Source organism: Ailuropoda melanoleuca, chromosome 1 (genome assembly GCF_002007445.2).
Source record: "Ailuropoda melanoleuca isolate Jingjing chromosome 1, ASM200744v2, whole genome shotgun sequence".
Taxonomy (NCBI): Eukaryota; Metazoa; Chordata; class Mammalia; order Carnivora; family Ursidae; genus Ailuropoda; species Ailuropoda melanoleuca.
Window position 1 is genome coordinate 89,546,029 of NC_048218.1, and position 27,975 is coordinate 89,574,003.

The 27,975-nt window shown below is 35.4% G+C and overlaps 1 protein-coding gene across 1 annotated transcript in view; it reads left to right on the forward strand.

The window, feature by feature from the left end:
- The window catches only part of SPATA16 (spermatogenesis associated 16), a 200,799-nt gene that overhangs the window by 57,981 nt on the left and 114,843 nt on the right, over nucleotides 1–27,975 (forward strand). Inside the window, exon 3 of the mRNA XM_034672863.1 lies at nucleotides 14,060–14,149. Within this exon, the coding sequence (XP_034528754.1) occupies nucleotides 14,060–14,149 (90 nt within the window). The remainder of the gene's footprint in view (nucleotides 1–14,059; nucleotides 14,150–27,975) is intronic.

A 27,975-nucleotide genomic window follows, 5' to 3' on the forward strand; every position in this document is an offset into this window, starting at 1 on the left:
TTGCATGTTGCAAATCTATTTAACGTATAACATCATAAAATGAAACTGAGTTCTCATACCTGATTCTGCATTCAATCTGTTGCCATGTGTTTGCACTATATGAAGAAAATCCAATCTGACACAGATGGCATAATTAGAAAACGAAAGAGAATGTTAACAGACTTTTTGGATAATCCTGAATATTCTTCTTTGATACTACCCCAAGACTTGACAAGTGAGTTTCTTTTTTTTTTTTTAAGATTTTATTTATTTATTTGATAGAGAGAGAAAGAGAGAGCACAAGCAGGGAGAGCAGCGGGCAGAGGGAGAGAGAGAAGCAGGCTCCCCCCTGAGCAGGGAGCCAGATGCAGGGCTCGATCCCAGGACCCTGGGTCATGACCCGAGCTGAAGGCAAACACACACTTAACCTACTGAACCACCCAGGCGCTCCAACAAGTGATAGTTTCTTAAAGATTAATTACAATGTGGATTCTGGAGCCATTGTCAATCAACTTGTACTCTGTTATATTGAAAGCCATTGGTTTTTCTTAAAGTTTGAATGGATTGTTATGAGTTAGTAATATCACACATTGGTTATTTGGAAAATAATGCATATTTGCAGATTTCTATTATGCAAATTTCTATTATCCAATAGTAAAATTTTTAAATTGCACGTGTTAGTATTACCAATCTCATCAGAAGGTCTTTAAGCACTGGGTGACTGTCAAGCTCATAATGACAGATACAAGTTTTCCAAAACTCTAATTTCTGCTCAAAAGCTCAAACTTCTATCACTGGCAGTAAATACTATCAGTGTGTTTCTTTAAGTGACAGGCACACTTATTTCATTTTCAAAAAAAGTCACCCAAATTCAAAGTCTGATAATCAGTTTGTTAGTTGTTCTTCCACATAAAAAATGGTGTACCATGGTAGCAACAGCTAAGTCAGCTCACAAATGCCTACAATGGCACAAGTACTTTTCTTCAAGACAACCAGCATACTTTGTTATGCAAGAGAGAAGTGCTTTATGCATGTTTCCGGTCTCATCATGCCAAATATTAAAAGACAGGCACTCAAGGGTTGAGATTTTGGGGGGGACAAGTAGATACAATGGTGAAGAATACACTCAATGAATACGAGAACAGTTTGATATCAATGGTTTTATTCTTGCAGTTTTGTCCACTATGGCTTTTGCAATGTTAGTGCAAATGTCAACATAGTGATACAGGAAAATAATATCTAAATATTATTATGAAAATAATATTAATACTACTACTAATAATAATATTGTGAGGGCCCAAAAGGGCCAAAGAATCCTTGGGAATCTGCAGGCCACACTTTGAGAATCACTGTACTAGTTCTTAGCATCCCTACTATCCTCCCAGCTTTTGTATCTCTGATCTTTTGTCAGAATGGTTGCAATGATTGTCTTCTTAAAACATGTTGCCATTATGCGCTTGCTTAGTAATCCGTGAAGCATTGTTAATTTCTTCCATAAAATTAAAAATCCTTTAACTAATGAACAGATCCTTAATAGGCTCCTGCCTTTCTCTATGGTCAATTTATTACTTGAGTCAAGCAAATTTACATGGCAGTTTTTAACATACTCTATCATCAAGTCATTTGTGGGGGCCACTCTTCCAATTTGGATTTTCTACCTTTTTTCCCTAAATGTGACCATTTTAACATGCAGCTCAAAACTCACTTCCTCCTGACTTCTTTCCAAGTTTTCCTTTTTCCTGTCACTGCAGATCCTTTGCCCAAGCCTTTTGTTTTTCCACCTTTTTTGGTATACATCCCCCAATTAACTGTTTCAAGTTTTAGTTCATTTATTGTTGGTTATATAAATATCTATATAATTTTTCACAACTGGGCTAAAACCTTCATTTGGGGGCTAGTTGCTTAGCATCTAACATAACATTTTAAACAAAAAGAACATGATATATGCTGTTGTCATTATATTCACAGAAAAAAGCAGCACTTTTAAAGATATCTGGAAAATACATTCTTTCCAAAATAATGTGCTATGACAGTTTATTTGGTACAAGTCACAACAGGTTGCAACTCTATACTTTGAGTCAAAGAGAATAGGATATAAAAATAGGAGATCTGCCAATAAAGAAAGAAGCAATAAACACATTAGAAAATCTTTTTGTATTTCAAAGAGAAACCATTAACATTCTTATTTATAGTATTAGTAATTAGTAGAGTTCCCTAATTAGAGTCACTTTCAGTAATGGTAATTTGGTCTATAACTAAACATTGAATCCAACATTGAGAGCTTTTACCATAATCAAAGTCCATATCCAATTCAAATTTTGGCTTTAATCTAGGGATTTAGGCAAGATGGACACTCTATACATAAATACAGTGCCCATTGTGGTATGATTTCAGTAATTTTCTTAATTCAACAAAGGGAAATCATAGACAATTGTCAGAAGTCCAATCACTTCATAAAGCATATGTGTTGCATTAATATTTCTCCTTTGATGTGGGAGCTACAAGGGGCTTTATAGTAGGTAAAATATTGTTATCTGGATGTCATTTATTAGTCACCAAGCCAAAACATCATGATGTTAATATGAATAATATTAATACTTGATAAAATACAAATGGCTTTGATTCTGCTATCAAAAAACCCCCTTAATTCTCAGTTTCTAAAAGAAATAAGCATCCCATTTCATTATCCAGTGAAACTATATAGTAGAAGCCACTGTAATTTATTTAAGTTCATTTTAAAGATTCTTACATAATTGCCAGTTGAAGGCAGCATAAAAAATAATAAAATGCAGACATTTATTTCCATTCAATAGGGCTACTCAAAATCTTAGTTTAAGTATGTATTTACCCTTCTGGCTCTTTTCTTTAGAACCTATGCAATGTCTGGAACACGGTTTACACTCAATAATTGTTGCTGAATGAATCATAAGTAATTTCTGGTAGGTTAGAACAGAGGAGAATTTATTAATTGTACTTTTCAAAGTAATCATTCTAAAATGCATCCTACCAAAGCAACACACAGAATGGAAAAATACATGGGATATTTGTCACGCTGTTCTTAAGCCACCAACACCACTGCTCCACCCTCCACCCCCTCAATATTACACAGACAGATGAATAGAGCCTTACATCTACATCTTTGTCTCTGAATCTTGATAGCTTTTCTACAAGAGAGTTGATAGCCAGTATTTGGTTCACAGACCTTAAAGAAAAGATAATAGGGCCAGCACTGTATTATTTTTTTAAGAGAAAATGTCAAGAACAAAAAATGAAAATATCAAAAGATAGGTTGATATACTGTATTACTCAAAGATGGTTTTGTTGGGAGAGCTGACCAAGTGATTTACTAACAGCTTTTACTGGACAGTCTTTGGATTACAATGTAGATGAAAAATAAACGGGAATCCATTTCATGCTTAATCTATCCAGGCATTTGACAGATGGAGAATAAAAAAAGGAAGACACAATTACAGTCTATAAAAATGTGGAGGCTTTTTTTTAATGTTTTAAAATTATGAAAAATAATTCTGAATTGGAAATTTTTTCAAAGGTCCTACTTATCTATCTTTATCTTTATATCTTTTAATTACATAAACTGCCTTTCATTATTGATCACATCTGCATACAAGTAGGGGTTATGAAATTGTGTGAATCTGGTGTTCAACTGGGATCTAAGTGCAAAAGTCAGTGGGGGGGCTTGGTATATTCAGTTCATAACAGATGTAGATCTCATTTGTGAATCTTACATAAGATTAGGTTCTCTTGTGGCTCCTGAGGGAAAGTTCGTTCAGTCACTAAGTAGAGTTTTAATCCATAAATGTTCATTGAGTGTCCATTATGTGTCAGGAATTTTCTAGGTGTGTACATATAAAGATAAATAATATTGGTGAGCATTACTTCCCATTATGGAGAGATCTCCAATGGATACAGAATAAAAACATGAAAGAAATGTAGAGAAAAAGAAATGTTCTCCGTTGCTCAAAAAGGCTTATTACTGTACACTTGTAAAGATCTACTAGGATGTCATACTTATTTTTGATGATTATTTGATTCATGTTAACCAGTGTTATTTATGTTGATGAAGAATATGGAAGTCTAAAAGCCTTAGGAGGCCTTCTTTTAAAGGTTCCTATTTTTTTATATTAATGACCCATTAAATTTATTATTTGCCTCCCTTAATCTTCATTCTATTTATTTAAATGAGGAAATCTCATACTGAAATTCTAAAGTAAAATATACTTAAGCATAGATCCTCATCATTCTTTAATGTATGTTTATTATTAATTCTATAAAGAAGACAGACAATATAATATCTTCCTTCTGACTATATATTTTTCAATACTGTGACAATATAGCAAAATTTTCAAGTATTTATCCCAATGACTTTTGGTTATGTCAAGAAATAAGTTGTTGCTCACTTGAGTAATTTAATATTTTCCACATATAATTAATGGTAATTTGAGCTGCAAAACATCAGGGTAATGTTTGAGTTAGTCCCGTTTGTCTTCTCTAAACTTGTTTTCTGTCGTCATGAACATGCTGGGATTTCAAGAAATAATTTAAGAATGATTTCTTTTTGTTTTCCTAAAGAGTTAGATTTTACTTTCATGCTTTTGCAGAAACATACTTTGCTACTGTTTTGGCAGAGCTGTAAGCTTTGCTTGACAATACCCTACTATAATTTTCTTATTTTAAAAACCAATGTCTTTAATTCTGATTTTATGTTCTAATTTTTATAAAGTAGTTCATTTCTCCCGCATAACATTAAACTGGGTTATTCCATTGTCCTAACTTGCTTGTCAATGTGAAATATTTAAAATGAGTACATGGACTTCTCAATTCTTCTCAATAAATTATGGACTGTTATATTTTATTTTAGCTGTTAATTCTTTTTTTTTTTTAATTTTTTGTAAAATGCTTTTTCTCCATTTATTTCTTTATTCAAATTCAATTAGCCAACATATAGTGCATCATTAATTTTTGATGTAATCTTTTGTAGTGAACCAAGTGACCAAATAAAATGTAATCACTAAAATTTCACTGACTCCTTATGTAGTGACAACACAATTGCATACATTCTCTTTGTAGTCCCATTTTTTCCACCTACTCTGGAATTTAGGTTACTAGATTGAGATTTGGTATTAAGAAAACAGCCATGTTGAAAGAAGCTCTAAGAAGCAACAGTATAGATCCCTTACTGATTTGTCTATAAATCTGTTTCTGAGGACAGAGATTGTTACATTATAGGGCATCTTTGAATAAAGTGATCTTTCTGATTAAACTACAAGAAATATTTGAATTGAGCAACTGGCTTGTTTAAAACAAATTATACATCCTTCTTTCTATTAGCTACCAGCAAACCAAGAAAAAAAAAACAAGATGTAGTCCATCCCAGTCAAACTTGTAAGACCTTATGATATACTTTGTGTACTAATTTCATCCAGGCTTCATCTTAACATCTCTATTTTTAATATTGTTTTCCCCATTCAGTTTTGTTTTTGTTTTAATTTTAATTGTGCTAAAATACATGTAACATAAAATTCACCGTCTTACCCATTCTTTAAGAGTACAGTAAGTACATTCACATTGCTATAGTGTTAAGTAAATTCACATTGCTATACGGTCTATCTCCAGAACTGTTTTCATCTTGCAAAACTAAAATTCTATTCTATTAAACAATAACTTTGCATTTCCCTCTCACCTCAGTCCCTGGCAACCATCATTCTACTTTCTATTTCTATGAATTTATCTACCCTAGGTACCTCATATAAATATTTACCTTTTTGTGATTGGCTTATTTAACTTAGCGTAATATCCTGAAGGTTCATCCATGTTGTAGCATGTGTAAGAATTCCCTTTCTTTTTAAGGCTGAATAGTATTCCATTGTATGTATATACTACATTGTGTATATCCACTCATCTGTTGATGGACATGGGTTGTTTACACATTTTGGTTATTGTAAATAATATTGCTGTGAATGTGGGGGTACATCTTTGAAACCTTGCTTTTCAGTTCTTTAGGACATATACACAGAAGTGGAATTGCTGGATCATATTGTGATTATATTTTTAATTTCTTGGAGAACTATCATATTGTTTTCCTTAGCAGTTTCACCATTTCATATTCCCACAAACCATGTACAAGAGTTCCGATTTTCTGCATCCTTGTCAACACTTAACTGTTTTCTGGTTTTTGACAGTAGCCATTCTAATAAGTGTGAGGTGGTATCTCATTGTGGGTTTGATGTGCATTTCTTTAATGATTAGTGATGTTGAGCATCTTTTCATATGCTTATTGGCCATGTGTATATCTTCTTTGGAGAAATGTCTATTCGAGTCTTTTGCCCACCTTTAAGTTAGGTTCTTTGTTTTTTCATGGTTGAGTTGTAGGAGCTCCTCATATATTCTGGAAATTAACCCCTTATAAGGTATATGATTTGCAAATATTTTCTTCCATTCCATGTGTTGCCTTTTCATTCTGTTGATGATGAGTGTCCTTTGATGCACAGAAGTTTTTGATTTTGATGTAGTCCAATTTATCTATTTTTTCCTTTTGTTTCCTATGAGTTATTTTTACTTTGCTTTAACCTCGTAAGTATCCTATAAGCTATTTTAAATTCCTCCTAGAACAGAATATAAATAGGTAACAATATAGTCACTCACTCTTCTATATTGCTATCCTGTCATTTTCCTATGACATTTTAACTATTTGTGCCTTGTTATGAGCCTTTTTTATTTGTTAATGGCATGAATATAAACAAATAGTGCCTGAATATCTGAACAAAAGTTATCTGTGTAGGAAGACAGTTTTCCATGGGCCTCCCACATTTTTGCATGTCTTGTGAACAAGGCACTGACTGGGCTTTGCTCTGGACTATCTTTTCAAAATTGTGTGGCAAACAGCCTTGGAAGAAAAAGCAAGTCTGCTCACAGCCTTAGAGGATGGAGATAATGTCTTCCTCTAGGGTTAAGGACAGGCGTGCTTATAGACCATTATAAAAGATTTACATTCACTAAGCTCAGGATTCTTCTCTTAAAATGCAACCTACTGCATGTGAAAATGTCACCTGGTTCTCTTTTCATTGCCATCTGGGAATTGTGGCTCAAGGAATCAGCACAACAAGAGACTTATAGACTGGCTGCTGCTATTGTAAAAAACTGTCCTTTGTTTCCAGCCTTGAAGGTTCATGTATTCTATAAGCATCCATGAAACTATGTCAGGCTAACTTGTAACCTTGCAAGTAGAGAAAAACTTAGACCCTTCATGGTGCTTGGCAATATATTATAAAGATTTTTGTGAATATACTTGGAAGTCATTTAGCCTAATCTCCTCCTCAGTCAAGACTTTCTTCTACACATTTTGACAGATGGCATTTTAAATATCACTTAAATGATTCCAGTAAAAGGAAAACTTCTCAAAACCTATTGCATCATTGGTCCCTCCTTATGTGAACTGAACTATTAATAACTTCATAATACTGGATTTTGCCTGGCCTCATCTGGCATTGCATAGAATAATTATTCTATTTTCCACATGGCAGATCTTTGTATTTGAAAGTACTTACTTAGTCTCCACTAATCTTATTTAACTCTCTAGACATATCATTTTCATTCCATATCTTCACACACTGTGTTCTCCAGACCGACTAGATGCTCTAGACACACTACAGTATGGTGATAATTCTCACAGATGCTCAGAGCTATAGACTAATTCAATAGACAATATGGCTAAGGCACAATTTAATGAAAATATCATTTATTATTTGGACCGAATGCATTTGATTGATAAAAGTTTTATGTACAGTTTTTTCTATTTCTGTCATAGTGTCACATTTAGCTTGTGATTAGTTAAAATATTCAGACTTTTTCCATGTGTTCACTCTCAAACTATGATTGTAATTGTAAACTGACTTTTTAAATCTATAACGTAAGATTTTATTTTTAACCAGTCCAGATCATTTTGAATTTTGCTTCTGTCATCAGTGATATTAGTTCCTTGTTAGGTAAAATTTATGCCATCTGAAGATTTCATAGACATCCTTACAATCATTTAATCTTAGTCACTAATGGAAATATTGTCCACAAAAAAGGCTAAGGACAAGCCATTAAATTCCTTCTTTCATAATAACACAGACCATACTTCAATATTATTGATTGGTTGTCTAGCTAGTTATCATCCATGAATGATGCCATTATCCAGCATAAATGTCACCGCCTTATTCACAAGAATATCTAATTTGGTGAAATTAAAATAGTCCACATTTTTTGAAATCTCTAGATCTACATATCTAAAAGAATATTTTCAGCACTTCACTAGAAAAGTAAAAGGAGCGTCATTCAGGAGGATGAATCAATGCTAATTTACCTTGCTACTGACCAAGCAAGGTAAAGGGAACTGGATTTAGGCATCTTTGCCTAAACATTAAATTGCTTTTCTGATCCCTAATCTCATATAAAGCCAAAACCTTAAGCCCCTGAAGGAGTGACAACTAACATTCTCATTCACAAAGTCCAGGCAAAAATCCATGGCTTCTGGTGGAGAAATAGAAGCAAAACATATGTGTCTCTGGGGAAATAGATAGGAAACTCCTACCTCCATACTGACTTTTTGGTGCAGTTGGAAATATGCTATATCTTTATTGTGGTATGGTTATAAACTTGTCAAAATGCATCAAACTATACACTTTAAAAAGGTGAATACTACTGTATGTAAATTATGCTTCATAAAACTGACCTAAATAAAAGTATATTACAGAAAGTTAATTTTCTAAAAATTTGAGAATAAATATAAAGAGAACAAAGAACATGAAATCAATATTGCCCTTAAAAACAAACTGAATTTTGAAATAGTAATCATTAAAATTAAGTCTAAGGAAACTGAATGAAACAGGTACCTATTTAGCAGTTTTATTTAGATCATTAAAAATCTCATAAGTTCTCTTACAGCAGTTTCTAACTAACAGCACATTACAAATGAGTAATGTATTATTTCTTCCACATGCCATTAAAATGTTTGCTAACTCCATCATCTATTACTTGTAAGATGTATAAAAAGCAGAAATGTACAACATATTCTGTGTTTATTTTGTAATAAAATGAGAAATTAACAATAAGAGTTATAATAAGAAATCTACCCTTTGGAAATTGAAAAATGTTATCCTAAATAATTTTTCAATCAAAGAGAAATACAAATCTATAATTAGAGACCAGGGGAAAAAATTATGAAAGTAAAACATACTCTATCATTCTTAAGGATATAGTCAAAATCAGCAAAAAATCAGTAAAGGAAAATCATAGTTGTAAACGCTTTCTTTATATAGAAAGAAAACATAAATAGACTAAGTGAAGAATAAGAAGAGAAATAATAAAATCCAGAGAGAACAAAAATAGAAAATAGAAAGTAGAAAAATAGAAATGATGTAGAAATGAATGAACCAAAAGAAAGAACAGTAGAAGGAATGGCTAAAACTAAGCCATTTAGTTTGGTTAAAAGACCAAAAAAATTAAAAACTTCTGGCAACTCAATACCAACATAATATTTTATAAAAATCACAGAATAATAATAATAATGATAATAACAAACAACAACAATAAAACCACCTTATTTTTATGTTTGTTCATTTTTCGTCCTGGATATAGTTGTTCTATTATTCACTTTCTTAATCTTTGATTTTAATATTATTTCTTAATTTCAATGTTCTTTTGAATCAGTAATTAAATCATCCCTACAAAATGTCAAAGGACAAAGTCCACAAGATCAAAGTGATAGCTCCAAAGGATATTTGAAAAAAATAAAGATTTATTTCTGATAATAACTCTTGGAAAAAATAATTTTTCTCATATCAATCCATAATCATAATTATCAGTGAAATAGTAAATCATCCCTAGATTACCTCACTTTCTTGAATTCCTTTAAAAAATATTGTAGCCTATGCAGTAAGAGAAGAAAAAAGTTGTAAATATTGAAAAGCAGTACCATCCATCATTATTTGCAGATGATGTGAATAAAACTAAATTATCGCAATATTAGGTCAAAAGGATACAAAAATAGGTATTTTTAAAATACATATGTAAATGCTAGCAATAAGAAGTAGGAAATAATGGGCAAAATCCCATTATTACTATGAATATACGCAATCCTTCTCAAACTTTAAGATGCCTACAATTCACCTGGGGGTTTTGTTAAAACGCAGATTGAGCAGGTTTGAGGTGGGAATTAAGATTTTACATTTCTAACGAGTTCTCAGGTGCTGCCAATCATGTTTTGAGTAGTAAGTTGTGTGTGTGTGTGTGTGTGTGTGTGCATATGTATATGTATATGTGCATGCATACCTACACATTCACACACATATATACATATGTATTCTCACATATAATTCTCATAAAATTTTAAAACCTAAGAATTAATAAGAAATTAGTGAAACCTCTGTTTTTAAAAAAGTAAAAAGAAGGTTAAAAAATTACTGGGAGACAAAAAAATATTTGAATGAAGAAGAGAAATGTCACATCCCTGGGTGGGAAGACAACAGTATAAAAATGTCTATTCCAACTAAAATTGATCTAATGCTTTTATCTTAACACAATGAAAACCACCAAATGCTGCTTTTTGTAACTTTAAAAGATGAAGGTTATAAAGTTCATCAGGAAGAATAAACATGCTGTATAATAAAATTTTTTCACAGAGGGCATTAGGCAGTTCTTCTCTTCCAGAAATGTATTTTAAAATGATGATAATTAAAACAATTTGTTCTGCATAGAAACAGACAGATTAAAAGTGTGGGATACAAAGTTCAGCCATGGATCCAACTGTGCATATAAACTTATATGTAATGGAGGTGGCATATCAATTACTGAGAGAAAAACTAATTATTTGACAAGTGCATTGAGACACTTCAAATAATCACCAGAATAGACTTATCTTCTGGCCTTCCAACAACATAACCTTAGGACTTCATAAAACGAGTGCACATGCATGCATGCACACATATCAAATTATGTGAACTTTAGTATAAAAGATAAATTTTAAAACATTCTCAAATGCAAATCATAAAAAAGGATAAGATACACCACAGTTAAATTGATAAAATAAACTTTTATCTATTATAATATTTATTATTTTACATGATCTCATTCTGTTTGAATAGTGCTGGTCAATTGAATGAGCAATCATGGCCTGTTACTAACACTATCTCCATTCTTCTGACAAAAATTCAATGAGTTCTATAATTTAGCTATTCTCTTTAACATGATCTTGTTTTTTACCAAAAGCCCTATCAACATAGCTAAATTAGAGTTATTTCCTCTGTGATAAAATCAGACCCATCAGCACAAAGTTCTCTCTCTGATTATAATTGTAGGGTTGCTGGGGCTTTTGTTTGTTTGTTTCTTTTTTCACTGTAGTCCCAGTCAGATTGTCCGTTTTGGTCCTAGACTGCCTCCTACAACTCCCCAAATGGCATCAAATGATAAATGATTAAGAACTTTTAAAGGCTAAATCAACATTTCCTTTACAAGTTGTATGCACATAAAATACATCTTTAAAAGGGTATGTCATTTTAGAAAGCACCAAATAAATTACTTAAAGTGTAAAAACTAGGCTTCATAATCACCACTGGCATTTCTTTGCCAAATATCTAATAAGGCCTATCATAAGCACACAGTAAATACTGCAATAATTATGAGAGCCAAAAATAATAAATTGCCAAATATAATATCTCATCTCAAATTTCTAAACATTCTATTATAATTATACCTCCACTTTTCAGGGTAGACTGGGTCCAGGTCTTCTTTGGCTCCCTCAAATAAAGCTGTGACTTAACATGGTACCATGTAGGGTTATATTATGGTTAAAAGAAACTATTCCAGTCTAGCAATAGTGATTTCTAAGCTCATGTTCTCTACTTGTATTTTTTCAACACCGGAAAGAGGACTTGTAATTACAAGCAATTTTTTAAAAATCTATCCTTTTTAAAAGCCACATTGAAACAGTTCCCATGTTTAGCTCATCAACCCTCACTAGCTATGAAAATCTTCTCCTTCACCTGTATACCAAACTGTTCTGATGACTCTTCCTTTCCTTCCTCTTTCTTTTACTAAACCTTTCCCTCACTACTTCTCCTATCCACCACACTCCATCCTTCTCTCCAGTCTTTGCATTTTTGTCAATGGAACTTGTCTAGGGGGAAAAAAAGGACTTGTCTGACAAAGCAAGATTCTTAGAGAACAGCTCAGCAATGCCAGAATACTACATCATGGGCAAAGAGATGTCAAAAGCTAGAAACACCCATTCAGTAAGGATTTTGTCCCATCACATTTGTAGGCACTTAGTAAGAATGCACAAGTGAATGAATGATTACAAAGATAGAGGGAAGAATTAGCTATAAGGTGAAAGAAAAATTCTAGTCAGTCAGAACACGTAAGCCTTTGACAGAGCTCCACTCTTATTCCTTCTGATTTACTTTTACAAAATTACTTTTATAAGGATGACATATAAACATACTTTTTTTCTGAATTAATATAAAATATTAGTAGTTTGGTATTGATAGGGAACTCATGTAATAGTTTTTAAATTTCCAAGATTTTAATCAGAAATCACCAAAGGAAACATTGTATATTCTTGGGGTTTAATGTATTTATTTGTACAAATTATTAGTCATAAGGTAGCTTAAAACTTCACTGAGGCCAGTTTAATTCAGAAATCATCATAGGAAAAGCCATAGATTTAATATGAAGTACTGTGGCTAGAGATAGGAAACACAATAAACTTGAAACCTTTCTTCAACTAATTTGTTGTGTATGATTTTAGACAGATCCCATAACCTCTCTGGTTTCTGTTGTGTTTAAAGTGAGCTAAATTATTCAGTTAATCCATATCATCATCATATAATTCTATGATTCTACAATGGGCCAGATAGATGTTCCTTTTCTACTTCATTCTTTCTATAAGTGTTTTGTAATCTGGACATGACTAGGCTTCAGGGATCACATAAATTCCCTAAATTTAGGCAATTATGTTTGGGTGCATTTTTCTGGGCAGAAGTACATAGCTTACATCTGATTCTCAAAAAGCTCTGTGAACTTCTCAAAAAAGATTAAAAAACACTTACTTCAATAATGAACTAATTCCAAGTGATTCACATTAACTTGTAAAAGCAGCCTCACAAGAAGTTTGCTTCATAATGCTCTGTTGGTTCTGTAACATTTTGTATCCCACATCAGTAACGCAATATATTCTGTTAGTAGAAGCTACATTTCAAACTTTCATTAATAGCTATCTCCCCATTCGGTGATGAGCCATGGACTACATCTGTCTAGTTCACCTCATTGTATCAAATGCCTTGAACAGTGCCTAGCTCTCGATGAATCAAAGAAGGGAAATGTCTACCAGTTTATTTCTAGGTGAGAAGACAGCTAGGGAGCGATCATCTTTTCATCTGGGCATGAATTGAGACTCCAAAACTTAGGTGATGGAAGAATCAACAAATAAGGATAGATAGATCATTTTATTTTCAAGCCAAGCCTTGTAATTTCAATAAAGAAGAAATGAAATCCAAAGTAAGACCTAACCAGATGTGGCAAGGTCAAGAGCAGAGTCCTTAACCAATGGTACAAGTTCCTTTCATTCCACCAAGAACCTAATTATTGAGTGCAAATGACCATGTCACCCAAATTCCAGTTCCTTTCTTTTAACTGAAATTCAATAGCTAATAATCTCATCCTTCATTATAAGTACACATACCATAAATAACCTCTGATTTTTGCCTGATTCATAAGCAAATAAGATAACACCATGTCTTATATGTAATATAAGTTGGATTCAATTTTTTGTCATTGTCATATCTATAAAAGATATTCAGTGCTATAAATAAAATTCTTTTATCATGCAAACTTAATTAGTTTTTCAATAATGCTTGTTTATTTGTCTTAACCGACAATTACAGGAAGAAAGGGATTCATTCATTAGTGTCTTTTAAAATATATAGTACATAAAATTGAATACATGTTATTTCATTCCTATACACTTCTGGTAATTGACTTTTAAAAACCTAATAACATTTGCATTTCTTTTATCTTTTTACAGGAGCATTGTTTTAAACCCAGCTTATTTCCGAAATCATCTTCGCCAGGCAACAGTGTTTAGATGTCTGGAGAGATATTCAGAAGCTGCCCGGTATGTTTGTTATAACTTTTGTGAAGATTTATTTCAAGTTAAATTAATTTTATTCTCAGCTTCTGGTAATAGCATAATAGAACTTTCCATTTCTCTCATGGAGTATGATTTTACCAGAATTATTGTCTTATAAACGTCAAACCAACAATTATTGACCATCTTTTTCTTTAATTAAAGCCATTCTGTGTTCATAGCTCTTAGTAAAATTCAAACTTTCCAGCCACGAGGTCACTGATAATGATGGGAAAACTTCCAGGAAAGATTAGAAGTGAACTTGACCTCCTGCTCTCGAGTAGGTTCCTGGTCTTGGTTGTAATGACACAATTCTGTGACTCTCTCTTCCCTGAGTTCTGGAAATGAAATCCAACCACGTGAAAAAGACCTCAGGGGCTCTTTCTAGAGGAGCTGGCATCAGTTATAACACCACGGGTTGTTAAAGCTGTCCTAACATATTGCCTCCTAGACCCCAAAATGTTTTATAAAAACCTAGCAAAGCACCTTTTAATATTTTCATCCCCAAAACCTAGACTTACAGAAAAAAAAGGCAAGAATTGTGCACCGCTTCGATGCTACAGTCAGAATTCCTTCTCTCCTATGACAACCAAGACTTTTTTTCTTCCTGAGTCAAGTTCATCATCATCATCATCATCTCTCAATGAATTTTCCTCATCTCCCAATAAATAGCTGCTGTTTCTTACTTGTCCACTTAAGTATCCCAGGAATTTAGCAAGAAAATGTGAGTGGTTTCTACACTTAACTCCAAGCACAATTCCTAGGGAGATATCTGCAGTAATAAGGATGAGAAGCCTAGGTTGCAGGTAGTTATTGTCTTTAGAACCTTTGCAAATAACACTTTCTTGGAAAGTGAAGTTTAAGGAATTTAAATGGATAGTAAAATGGCTCCATAAAATTAATACCATGTAATTGACGTGAATTCCATTTGTATAAGATGGTCCTGAGAGTTACCAAAATTGACTTAAGTGTTGGATATGGAAGGCAGAATTAATCCCAACTACACTCACTTTGCAGTCAACCATTATGCCACATCTACTTACCTGTGTGTTAATGTGCATTTTTAAAAATTACAATGGTCTTTATGTATCAATCTTGTTTTTTACATTCTATTTTTCCTTCTACTTTCTCTAATGTATTTCATCTTATGTACTCACTTATGACTCCTTCCTACATTTTATTTTCTCCTTTGAGTTGTCTCTGTGACTTTCTTTCTGCCCACATACTTTTCCTATGTGAATGAGAGGGAATTTAAGAGGTGATGGTAAGCTTCCTTCAGTCCCATACTTTTTAAAATCCCTAGCTACAAAAAAAGCTAATAGGTCCAATGTAAACAGATAACGCTATCTGTAAAATAGTGTTTTCTAAAAGGGGTTTATTAGTGTGCCTTCTGAATCTAATCAAAAGATCATTAGGAGAATGCTAGATGCAACTTTAGAACTAGATTGCAACTAGTAAAAAACTGCTAGTGGTGTGCTGGGGTCAGCTTGTATAGACTCTGGAAAGCCAATTGTTAATATTCTGGAATTTGGGGAAAGCCAATTGTTGAAATAGAGGAGAACTTAGCAATTCTGGGAGAATTTACACTATGGAAATTGGCAAATGCTATAAAGCCAGGCCTTTTTGGTTCAGGGAGAGCCAGGTTGCCAGCATATCATTGACTATAACTTAATTGTATCAAGTGTGACTGTTTGAATTAAAGTTGTGACAAAAATTCTTTATGGGCCCTAAAACAAATAAATAATAAGAACTTGAAAATTAGGCATTTGTCAGTATTTTCCATGTAAAATTGGAACTGAATATCCATTGTCCCTGATATGTATATCCCTTCAGTTAATAAGTGTATCTGTTAAATATCATATAATGACTGACCTGACAATATTTCTCAAGGAAGTTCCTGATAATGTTGGTTAAGCTGGCATGAGCTTCCCAACAGAGAAGCAGATACAATTAATTTCAGATACAAGAGTTTTTCACCTTGGCTTCCTTGGCAAATATAGTTCTCAATATATATTATTCATTATGGTTTCCTCAAGGGAAAGAATGATCATGAACATCATAGTGTCCTTTAGCTATTAGACTCGCAATGTAAAACAATAAATGCAAATAAATATATTTCCTCTAGAATGCCAAGTAGTCATGTTTCTGACATTGAAAGGCACTTACCAAATACAAAACAGTGCCATTAAGATGTGACTTAGGAAGTCTTAAAACCATGATTTGCAGTGAAGTGAATCATCTCTTTCTGATTCACGTTTGAGTATCTACAACCAGGAACAAGAAATTGGTCTATCTAAGTTTTTCTGAGCCTAACTAGTTCTACCCAGGAAGGAACACCTAGTAAATAGGTCAGAAAAGATTCCCGGGACATAAAGCCAGGATTCTCAACCAGAGAGACTAGAGAAAATGCTATGACCTGTAGTTGAATAGAAGGAATCAGTCAGCTTTACAACAATGAGCAGGTCCTTTTATTTTATGGGTCAATATTTTTTTAGTAACATCCTACCTACCAGAAGAGAGAGCAAGAACATATAGATGGTAGAAAACTGAATAAAATTAAGGATATTTTATTTTGGTTTAGGCTCTGCAGGGTGCTGGTAATCCTTAAGCAGACAACTGGCACTGGTTAAATTGATTAAAGCACATTTTCAGACCATAAATCTAAACTGAAATTGCTGTAACTCCCCAAGAAACAGCCAACCTGTGAGGTCTTACCTGAAATAGCAAGGAGCCTAGCTCTTTAATAACTCTTTGTTTCTATGCACATAAAAGATACGTGTTGAAGTAGAATGTCTTTGCTTGAATCCATCTTCTCCCCCAGAACGCACACTTATACACACACACACACACACACACACACACACACATATACACACACACAGACATCATTTGGCACCACTTTCATAAGAAAGATGGTAAGACAAGAAAAAATATTCAGAGATGTGAAACAAACAAAAGTAAAGACTATTTTGTGAAGAAAACTAATAATAGCTCTTGATAATATGAATGGCATATCTTTTATTTCTAAATGCTCAATGACTTCCACAAAGTTTGGCACATACCAAGCACCAGTTCAGGGTTTGCAAATTAAATTAGCCAGTTTTGAGTTTGCAGTTAAGAACAATTTAGCTGCAGCAGTAAGGAGATATTACATGAAATTGTTAGTAAAACCCTGGTTGAAAGAACAATATGAGAGTGTGTACATAGTAGTTAAGTTATGGTGATGGTATCATGCTTTCTTTTTTTTTTTTATTTTATTATATTATGTTAATCACCATACAGTACATCCCCAGATTCCGATGTAAAGTTTGATGCTTCATTAGTTGCGTATAACACCCAGTGCACCATGCAACACGTGCCCTCCTCACCACCCACCACCAGTCCATCCCATTCCCCCCACCCCCTCCCCTCTGAAGTCCTCAGTTTGTTTCTCATAGTCCATAGTCTCTCATGTTTCATTCCCCCTTCTGATTACCCCCCTTTTCTTTATCCCTTTCTTCCCCTACCGATCATCCTAGTTCTTATGTTCCATAGATGAGAGAAATCATATGATAATTGTCTTTCTCTGCTTGACTTATTTCACTTAGCATTATCTCCTCCAGTGCCGTCCATGTTGCAGCAAATGTTGAGAATTCGTTCTTTCTGATAGCTGAGTAATATTCCATTGTATATATGGACCACAGCTTCTTAATCCAGTCATCTGTTGAAGGGCATCTCGGCTCCTTCCATGATTTGGCTATTGTGGACAATGCAGCTATGAACATTGGGGTGCATATGGCCCTTCTCTTTACTACGTCTGTATCTTTGGGGTAAACACCCAGTAGTGCAATGGCTGGGTCATAGGGTAGTTCAATTTTTAACTTTTTAAGGGACCTCCACACTGTTTTCCAGAGTGGCTGTACCAACTTGCATTCCCACCAACAATGTAGGAGGGATCCCCTTTCTCCACATCCTCTCCAACAATTGTTGTTTCTTGCCTTGTCTATCTTTGCCATTCTAACTGGCGTAAGGTGGTATCTCAGTGTGGTTTTGATTTGAATTTCCCTGATGGCTAATGATTTTGAACATTTTTTCATGTGTCTGTTAGCCATTTGTATGTCTTCATTGGAAAAGTGTCTGTTCATATCTTCTGCCCATTTTATGATTTGTTTATTTGTTTCTCGTGTATTGAGTTTGAGAAGTTCTTTGTAGATCTTGGATACCAGTCCTTTATCTGTGGTGTCCTTTGCAAATATATTCTCCCATTCCGTGGGCTGTCTCTTAGTTTTTTTGACTGTTTCCTTGGCTGTGCAGAAGCTCTTTATCCTGATAAAGTCCCATAAGTTCATTTTATCTTTTATTTCTCTTGCCTTTGGAGATGTGTCGTGAAAAAGGTTGCTCTGGCCGATGTCATAGAAGTTGTTGCCTATGTTCTCCTCTAGAATTTTGATGGATTCCTGTCTCACATTGAGGTCTTTCATCCATTTGGAGTTTATTTTTGTGTATGGTGTGAGAGAGTGGTCAAGTTTCATTCTTTTGCATGTAGCTGTCCAATTTTCCCAGCACCATTTATTGAAGAGACTGTCTTTTTTCCACCGGATGTTTTTTCCTGCTTTATCAAAGATTAGTTGCCCAAAGAGCCGAGGGTCCATTTCTGGGTTCTCTATTCTGTTCCATTGGTCGATGTGTCTGTTTTTGTGCCAGTACCATGCTGTCTTTGTGATCACAGCTTTGTAGTACAGCTCGAAATCCGGCATTGTGATGCCCCCAGCTTTGTTTTTCCTTTTCAACAGTTCCTTGGAGATTCGGGGCCTTTTCTGGTTCCATACAAATTTAAGGACTATTTGTTCCAGTTCTTTGAAAAATGTCCTCGGTATTTTGATCGGGATAGCATTGAAAGTGTAGATTGCTCTGGGTAGTATGGACATTTTAACTATGTTAATTCTTCCAATCCATGAGCATGGAATATTTTTCCATCTTTTTATGTCTTCCTCAATATCTTTCAAAAGTGATCTATAGTTTCTAGCATATAGGTCCTTTACGTCTCTGGTTAAGTTAATTCCAAGGTAACGCATGGTTTTTGGTGTTATTGTAAATGGGATGGATTCCCTAATTTCTCTTTCTTCAGTCTCGTTATTCGTGTATAGAAATGCAACTGATTTCTGGGCATTGATTTTGTATCCTGCCACCTTACTGAATTGTTCTATAACTTCTAATAGTTTGGGAGTGGATTCCTTTGGGTTTTCCATATAGAGTATCATGTCATCTGCAAAGAGAGACAGTTTGACTTCTTCTTTGCCGATTTGGATACCTTTGATCCCTTTTTGTCTTCTGATTGCTGTTGCAAGGACTTCTAGTACTATGTTGAATAATAGTGGCGAGAGTGGGCATCCTTGTCGTGTTCCTGATCTTAAGGGAAAGGCTTCCAGCTTTTCCCCATTGAGAATAATGCTTGCAGTAGGCTTTTCATAGATGGCTTTTATGAGATTGAGAAATGTACCCTCTATTCCTACACTCTGAAGGGTTTTAATCAGGAAAGGATGCTGTATTTTGTCAAATGCTTTTTCTGCATCAATTGAGAGGATCATATGGTTCTTGAGTCTTTTCTTGTTGATATGATGTATCACATTGATTGATTTGCGAGTGTTGAACCATGCTTGCATCCCAGGTATGAATCCCACTTGGTCATGATGGATAATCCTTTTAATGTACTGTTGGATTCTATTAGCAAGGATCTTGTTGAGGATTTTGGCATCCATATTCATTAGAGAAATCGGTCTGTAATTCTCCTTTTTGAGGGGGTCTTTGCCTGGTTTGGGGATCAAGGTAATATTAGCCTCATAGAATGAGTTTGGTAGCTTTCCTTCTGTTTCTATTTTTTGAAATAGCTTTAGGAGAATAGGTATTATTTCTTCTTTGAATGTTTGGTAGAATTCCCCAGGAAAACCGTCTGGGCCTGGAGTTTTATTATTTGGAAGGTTGTTTATCACTGACTCAATTTCTTCATAGTTAATTGGCCTATTTAAGAAATCTATTTCTTCCTGTTTCAGTCTTGGTAGTTTATAGGTTTCCAGGAAGGCCTCCATCTCTTCCAGATTGTTTAGTTTTTTGGCATATAGCTGTTGATAAAAGTTTCTAATAATCCTTGCAATTTCAATGGTGCTGGTCGTGACCTCTCCCTTTTCAGTCATAATTTTAATAATCTCAGTCCTTTCTCTTTGTTTTTGGACAAGTTTTGCCAGTGGTCTATCAATTTTATGGATTCTCTCAAAGAACCAGCTTCTAGTCCTGTTGATCTGCTCTACTGTGGTTCTGGTCTCTAATTCATTGATTTCTGCTCTAATCTTGGTCAACTCCTTCCTTGTCAGTGGGTTAGGCCTGTCCCTCTGTTGCTGTTCCAGTTTCTTGAGGTGAGAATATAGAAACTGCATTTTAGATTTTTCTATTCTTTTGAGTGAGGCTTGGATGGCTATGTATTTCCCCCTTAGGACTGCCTTTGCAGTATCCCATAGGTTTTGGACCGTTGTGTATTCATTCTCGTTGGTCTCCATAAATTGTTTAATTTGTTTTTTGATTTCCTGGTTTATCGAGTCATTCTTGAGCAGGATGGTTCTTAGCCTCCAAGTGTTTGAGTTTCTTCCAGGTTTTTCCTTGTGGTTGAGTTCCAATTTCAGAGCGTTGTGGTCTGAGAATATGCAGGGGATAATTTCAATCTTTTGGTATTGGCTGAGACCTGTTTTGTGTCCCAGAGCATGATCTATTCTTGAGAATGTTCCATGGGCATTTGAATAGAATGAGTATTCTTTGGTTCTGGGGTGTAGTGTTCTATATATATCTATGAGGTCCAACTCGTCGAGTATGGCATTCAAAGCCTTTGATTCTTTGCTTAGTTTTTGCCAGGGTGTTCTGTCTATTTCTGATAGTGGGGTGTTGAGGTCCCCTACTATTACTGTGTTCTTATCTATATGTCTCTTTATTTTGGTTAAGAGTTGGCTTGTGTATCTTGCTGCTCCCCTGTTGGGGGCATATATATTAATAATTGTCATATCCACTTGTTGAATACTTCCTTTAAGAATAATATAGTGCCCTTCTGTATCTCTCTCTATGGCCTCTAGTTTAAAATCCAGTCTATCTGATATGAGAATTGCTACTCCAGCTTTCTTTTGAGGTCCATTTGCGTGGAAGATGGTACTCCATCCCCTTACTCTAAGTCTGAATGCATCTTTGGGTTCAAAATGAGTCTCTTGTAGACAGCAAATGGATGGGTCATGTCTTTTTATCCAATCTGCAACCCTGTGGCGTTTTATGGGAGAGTTTAAGCCATTTAGATTGATAGAGATTATTGACAGATATGATTTTAATGATGCCATTTCTCTTTAAAGTCTTTGTATCGGTTGTGACTTGCTGCTCTGTATCACTCTTGGGGCCTTTTTACCTTTATAGAGCCCCCCTTAATATCTCCTGTAGGGCTGGTTTCGTGGTTACGAAATTGGTTAATGATTGGCGATTTTGGAACGTCTTTATTTCTCCATCAATTCTGAATGACAGCTTTGCTGGATAAAGGATCCTTGGCTGCATGTTTTTCTCTGAAAGAGCTTTAAAAATGCCCCCCCAAGCCTTTCTCTCATTCCAGGTCTCTGTAGACAGGTCTGACGTAATCCTGATACCTTTGCCTTGGTACGTGAGAAATTTCTTTGCCCTGGCCGCTTTCAATACTGTATCCTTGGATCTAATATTTGCGAATTGCACTATGACATGCCGTGGCGTAGGTTTGTCCTGGTTGAGCTTGGATGGGGTCCTCTCTGCCTCTTGGACACGAATGCTTGTTTCCCTTGCTAGATTAGGGAAGTTTTCAGCTACAATTTGTTCAAATATCTCTTCTAGACCTCTGTTTTTCTCCACCCCTTCAGGGATGCCGATGATTCTGACATTGGATCGTTTCATAGAGTCAGTAATCTCCCGTAATCTACATTCGTGGGCGTGGATTTTTTTAAGACCAGCTTCTATTTTCGTTTTTTCTTCTACTAACCCATCCTCCAATTCGCTAACGCGTTCCTCTGCCTCGGTGACCCTGGCCGTCAGAGCCTCTAGTTTTGACTGTATTTGGCCCACTGAGTTTTTAATTTCTGTCAGATTCGCTCTCATTTCTGCCCTTAGGGATTCTATATTCTCAGCAACGCTTTCTCTGATGCTTTTTTCAAGTTTACTCATCATCTTGACCATTGTTGCTCTGAATTCCATTTCTGATAATTGGGATACATCCATATGTATTAATTCTGTGGCCGAGGCCANCTTCAGTTAGGATCAGTCTGTGTAAGAGGAAGCAACCAGAAGGTAATACTAAAGGGGAAAGTAAAACAAAGCTTCTATCCATCATTAAGGAGGAGTTAGTTGTGTGTTTCTACATATATGAACTAGATGAGGGATACTAGAGCAGTAATAATACATTTAAATGCTCACAAATCTCAGGCTGATGGTATGTGAAGGAGCCCACTTATAAATGGGTTGTTGTATGAATTACAGAGAACTAGAGACCACTAACTATAGTGACCATATAATTTATCTTTCAAACTTGTTAGTGAAAATGAGCACTATTAAGAAATAACCAGGGGGGCGCCTGGGTGGCACAGCGGTTAAGCGTCTGCCTTCAGCTCAGGGCGTGATCCCGGCGTTATGGGATCGAGCCCCACATCAGGCTCCTCAGCTATGAGCCTGCTTCTTCCTCTCCCACTCCCCCTGCTTGTGTTCCCTCTCTCGCTGGCTGTCTCTATCTCTAATAAATAAATTAAAAATCTTTAAAAAAAAAAAAAAAGAAATAACCAGGAAAATATGCATAAGCCAGGACTGTTGTGATCACGGTGACCATCTGGTCACCCTACCATAGCCCTTCTGAAGGAAGTGGTCATATTCAAGTCCACTTAATGTTGCCATACACAGCTGTAGGTTCAGTGTTGCAGATTTTTGAGTCTTCAAGAAATAATATTTTTCAGAAATTGGCAAGAAGAAATTTCTTGACTTTAAAATGTCAATTATTTCAAGTTTTTCAAACACAATGCCATCTTAAGAAAGCTAAAGTAGTCCCATTCATGAAAATGTAATTCACTGATTTGTTACAACAGATCTTGCCTGTTCTACTTTTTATTTGTAATAGCATTATTTAATACCATGTCATATATAATATTGTGAGAAATAGATTAGATAATCAACTATGCAGTCTAAAATTTTCTTATCTTTTCCCTTCTTAAGGTAATACACAAACAGTATGTTTCTGTTAAACCAAATCAAAACACAATACTTTAAGATGAATTAATTCATGGCTACACTCACTGAGAAACCAGATAAATAGTAGAGATTAGTAGAAATGGCAGTAGGTGGGATTCTGGAGACACAACAAAGGATTTGGGAGCTTGGTTTTGTTGTTGTTGTTATTTTGTTATGAGAGCTGATTCCACTGGAAATCAGAAATAATGCATATGTAGATCACAACTTTCCAAAAGAAAAGAGTGATCCAAAAATAAATTTAAGTGTTTGTTCAGAAATCTAGTCACATAAAACAGTGATATTGCTGTTGATAAGCAATCACTCAGGAGTAGTACTACAACAGCAAGCAGCAAGAAACTGTGTCAGCTATTTTAGTGTCATAGAACTCTATGATTTTAAATGAGATTATTGTGTACTTTGCAAGGGAGGAGAATATACTGACAGGTAGACTCAAGACAAGTGATTCTGAAGAGATGATAGTAGTTTTGGGAATTTATTTTAACTTAGTTCTGATTCAACTGAAAATGTAAAATCCATTCAAACACCATGTGAGATACTAAAAATACACCACAGTTTTTTTGGTTAAAATAAGTTTTCATTTATGCCTTCAGATAGTATAAATGAATACTGTAGGTTAATTTTTACTCTTAAACTGGCCATCTGCCTGAAGGGCTTTCTCTTTCTTTGTTGGAGACAGTTTGCCTTTTCCAGAGCAGCTTTAGTGTGGGCTAGCATTAATCAGTCCTTTGTGACATACAGTTGTATGTTGGAAGATAGACACGATCATTCCACCATTAAGTGATTTTTCCTTTTCCTAGATATGACAAAGCTGTATAAACCCTAAGCACTACAAAATGTTGCTTCTTCACGTATGATTTCTAAAACAAGGCACTAATAGACAAATAGTCATTTTATATAACTTAGGTTAAATATCTGACCATAAGAATACAACTCACCCAGTTTGTACATATGTAAGGTGCACAATTTATGATTTCAAGGAAAAAAAAGTGAAGGTTAAAATGTTCCAGAACTTCAAGTTTATAACCATCATTTACATCTTAAATATTTAAAATTACAGACTCATAAATGTCTAATCTTACAACAAAAGTAATAATCATAAGATTGCAATAATAACTGGTGGCTTAAAAGTAATTGTTGCCTTAAGAAAAGTTGAATTTTTTAGATATGATCCCAATTTTAAGTAAATTATTGCAAGAATAAATAATTTTACATGCATATAGAAAAGAAATTCAACACAGGTCTATTGCAAAGGACATGCAAAAATTCATTAGAGAAAAACAAACATTGATTGACTTTGTGAATTCCTTCATCTTGCTGATGTATATCATGATAATTATTTTTGTTCCTTTTCTGTTTTGAATGATATGCTATGCATTTGCATTACCCATAGACATTTCTAAGATAATTTAGAAATGTACCATCCTTAGACTTTCTGCAAATAATGACCTAGAAAACTTGTGGAAGAATACAGAGAAAGAGTTTTTTCTGTCCTATAAATACAACCTTGCATCTTTAAAAACAAGTGGTGGAACAGTAAAGACTACATAAGAGAGAATGCAGAAAGGCCCTAGTATGTCAAGTTTTAAATGTGAGGAAATAAAGATGTTCTCTTCTTATCCTTCTTCCCTTCAATAGCATCTATGTCCCAGAGGTTATTATGAGGATGAATGAGACAATTTATGTAGTACACTTGGCACAGTACTTGGCACATCATAACGCTCAATAAGAAATAAGAATTACTGGGGGAGTGGTCTAAGACAGCAGAGGAGTAGGAGACCTAAATTTTGTCTGGTCCCGGGAATTCAGCTGGATAGCTATCAAACCATTCTGAACACCTACAAACTCAACAGGAGATCAAAGAAAGGAATAGCAGCAACTCTATGAACAGAAAAGTGACCACTTTCTGGAAGGTAGGGCATGCAGAGAAGTGAATCTGAGGTATATGGGAAAATAGAGCATGGGGGAAGAGAGCCTTTGTCAGCTGGCTACTGGAAAGTGATAGAGCAGGGGAGCACAAAACTGGAACTTTTAGAAGTCCACTCCAGTGAGGGATGTTGCTCTGGTGGCTAAGTTGGGGATGGAACCCTCTCTGGGATGGTGTGGTCTCAGGACTCTCAGGGTCACAGAAAGACTGGAGGTGCCTGAATGCAGCAGAGCTCCCAGGTATTAGAGCAGGGAAGCTGGCTGCAAAGAGTGAGTGGGGGAGTGGGCTCTCAGCTCAGGGTTGCCATAACTGTGATCTGTGGCACAGTCTAGCCACTGCTCTTTGAGCAGGGACCCAACAAGCGGCAGATCCAGGAAGACTCTTCTTCCTCCCCTGGGAGGGGTGGCATGAGAGCATGCCACAGGAATCTGCTGGGTTTGGAGACACCAAATGGGGTCGTGTGCGTCAGATAGAAACGCTCGGTGACAGGCCGGGTGAACAGGGAGTGCAGCTGGTGACCAGGGAGACAGGAGTGATTGATTGCTTTTCTCTGAGGGTGCACTGAGGAGTGGAGCCCCAAGCTCTCGGCTCCTCTGGGGTCATGGACTGGAAGGCCACCATTTACATTCTCATCCTCTAAAGCTGCAGGGAAAGCCTTCAGGGAACAAAAGCTACATAGAGCAAGCCCAAGCAGATTACTTAGCCTGGCCCCTGGCAAGGGCGGTGCAATTCCGCCTGGGGCAAAGACATTTGAGAATCACTGCAATAGGCCCCTCCCCCAGAAGATCAGGAAGAACATCCAGCCAAGACCAAGTTTACTGATCAATGCGAACTGTAAAACTCCTGCACTAGTGGAATACTTTCATCCCATGATTCTTTAGTCTTTCAAAGTTAATTTTTTTAATTTTCTTTTTTTCTTTTTCTTTTTTAAATTTTTTTCTTTCCTTTTTCAACCAACTTATCAATTCCTTTTTCAAAATCTTTAATTTTCATTTTTACAGTCATATTCTATCCCTTCATTGTATTTAGCCTTATTTTTGTATATATAGATAAGTTTTTCTTTCTTTAAAATTTTGGGATGTAGTTTCTTCCAACAGACCAAAATCCACCCAAAATCTCATGTATGGCTCTGTTCTATTCATCAGCCTGATCACATTCTTTTTTTTTTCTTTTCCCCCCAATTTTGGGTCTCTTCTGATTTGTTTAGTGTATATTTTTCTGGGGTCATTGTTACCCTTTTAGCATTTTGTTCTCTCATTCATCTATTCTTCTCTTAACAAAATGACAAAATGGAAAAACTCACCTCAAAAAAAAAATCAAGAGGCAGTACCAACTGCCAGGGACCTAATCAATATGGGCATTAGTAAGATGTCGGAACTAGAGTTCAGAATAATGATTATAAAGATACTAGCTGGGCTTGAAAAAAGCATAGAAGTTACTAGAGAATCCCTTTCTGGAGAAATAAAATCTAACCACATCAAAATCAAAAAGGTTATTAATGAGGTGCAATCAAAAATGGAGGCCCTAACTGCTATAAATGAGGCAGAAGAGAGAATTAGTGATATAGAAGACCAAATGATGGAGGATAAAGAAGCTGAGAAAAAGAGAGATAAGCAACTACTGGACCACGAGGGGAGAATTTGAGAGATGAGTGATACCATAAAGAGAAACAATATTGATATAACTGGGATCCCAGAAGAAGAAGAAAGAGAGGGATGGAAGGTATATTGAAGCAGATTATAGCAGAGACCTTCCCTAATCTGGGGAAGGAAACAGGCATCAAAATCCAGGAGGCACAGAGAACCACCCTCAAAATCAACAAAAATAGGTCAACACCCTGACATAAAATAGTAAAATTTACAAATCTCAGAGACAAAGAAAATCCTGAAAGCAGCTCAGAACAAGAGGTCTTAACCTACAACAGAAACATTAGATTGGAAGCAGACATATCCACAGAGACCTGGCAGGCCAGAAAGGACCGGCATGATATATTCAGGGTACAAAATGAGAAAAATACGCAGCCAAGAATACTATATCCAGCTAGGCTGTCATTGAAAATAGAAAGAGAGATAAAAAGCTTCCAAGACAAACAGAAACTAAAAGAATTTGCAATCACCAAACCAGCCCTACAAGAAATATTGAAAGAATATTGAAAGGGTCATCTAAACAAAGAGAGAGCCTAAAAGTACCATAGACCAGAACAGAACAAAAACAATATACAGTAACAGTAACCTTACAGGCAATACAATGACACTAAATTCATATCTTTCAATAGTTACCCTGAATGTAAATGGGCTAAATGCCCCAATCAAAAGACACAGGGTATCAGATTGGATTAAAAAAATGAGACCCATTGATATGCTGTCTGCAAGAGACTCATTTTAGACCCGAAAACACCTCCAGATTTAAAGTAAGGGGGTAAAAAACCATTTACCATGCTAATGGACATCAAAAGAAAGCTGGGGGTGGGGTGCCTGGGTGGCTCAGTCGTTAAACGTCTGCCTTCAGCTCAGGGCATGATCCCAGTGTTCTGGGATCGAGCCCCACATCAGGCTTCTCCGCTGGGAGCCTGCTTCTTCCTCTCCCACTCCCCCTGCTTGTGTTCCCTCTCTCGCTGGCTGTCTCTCTC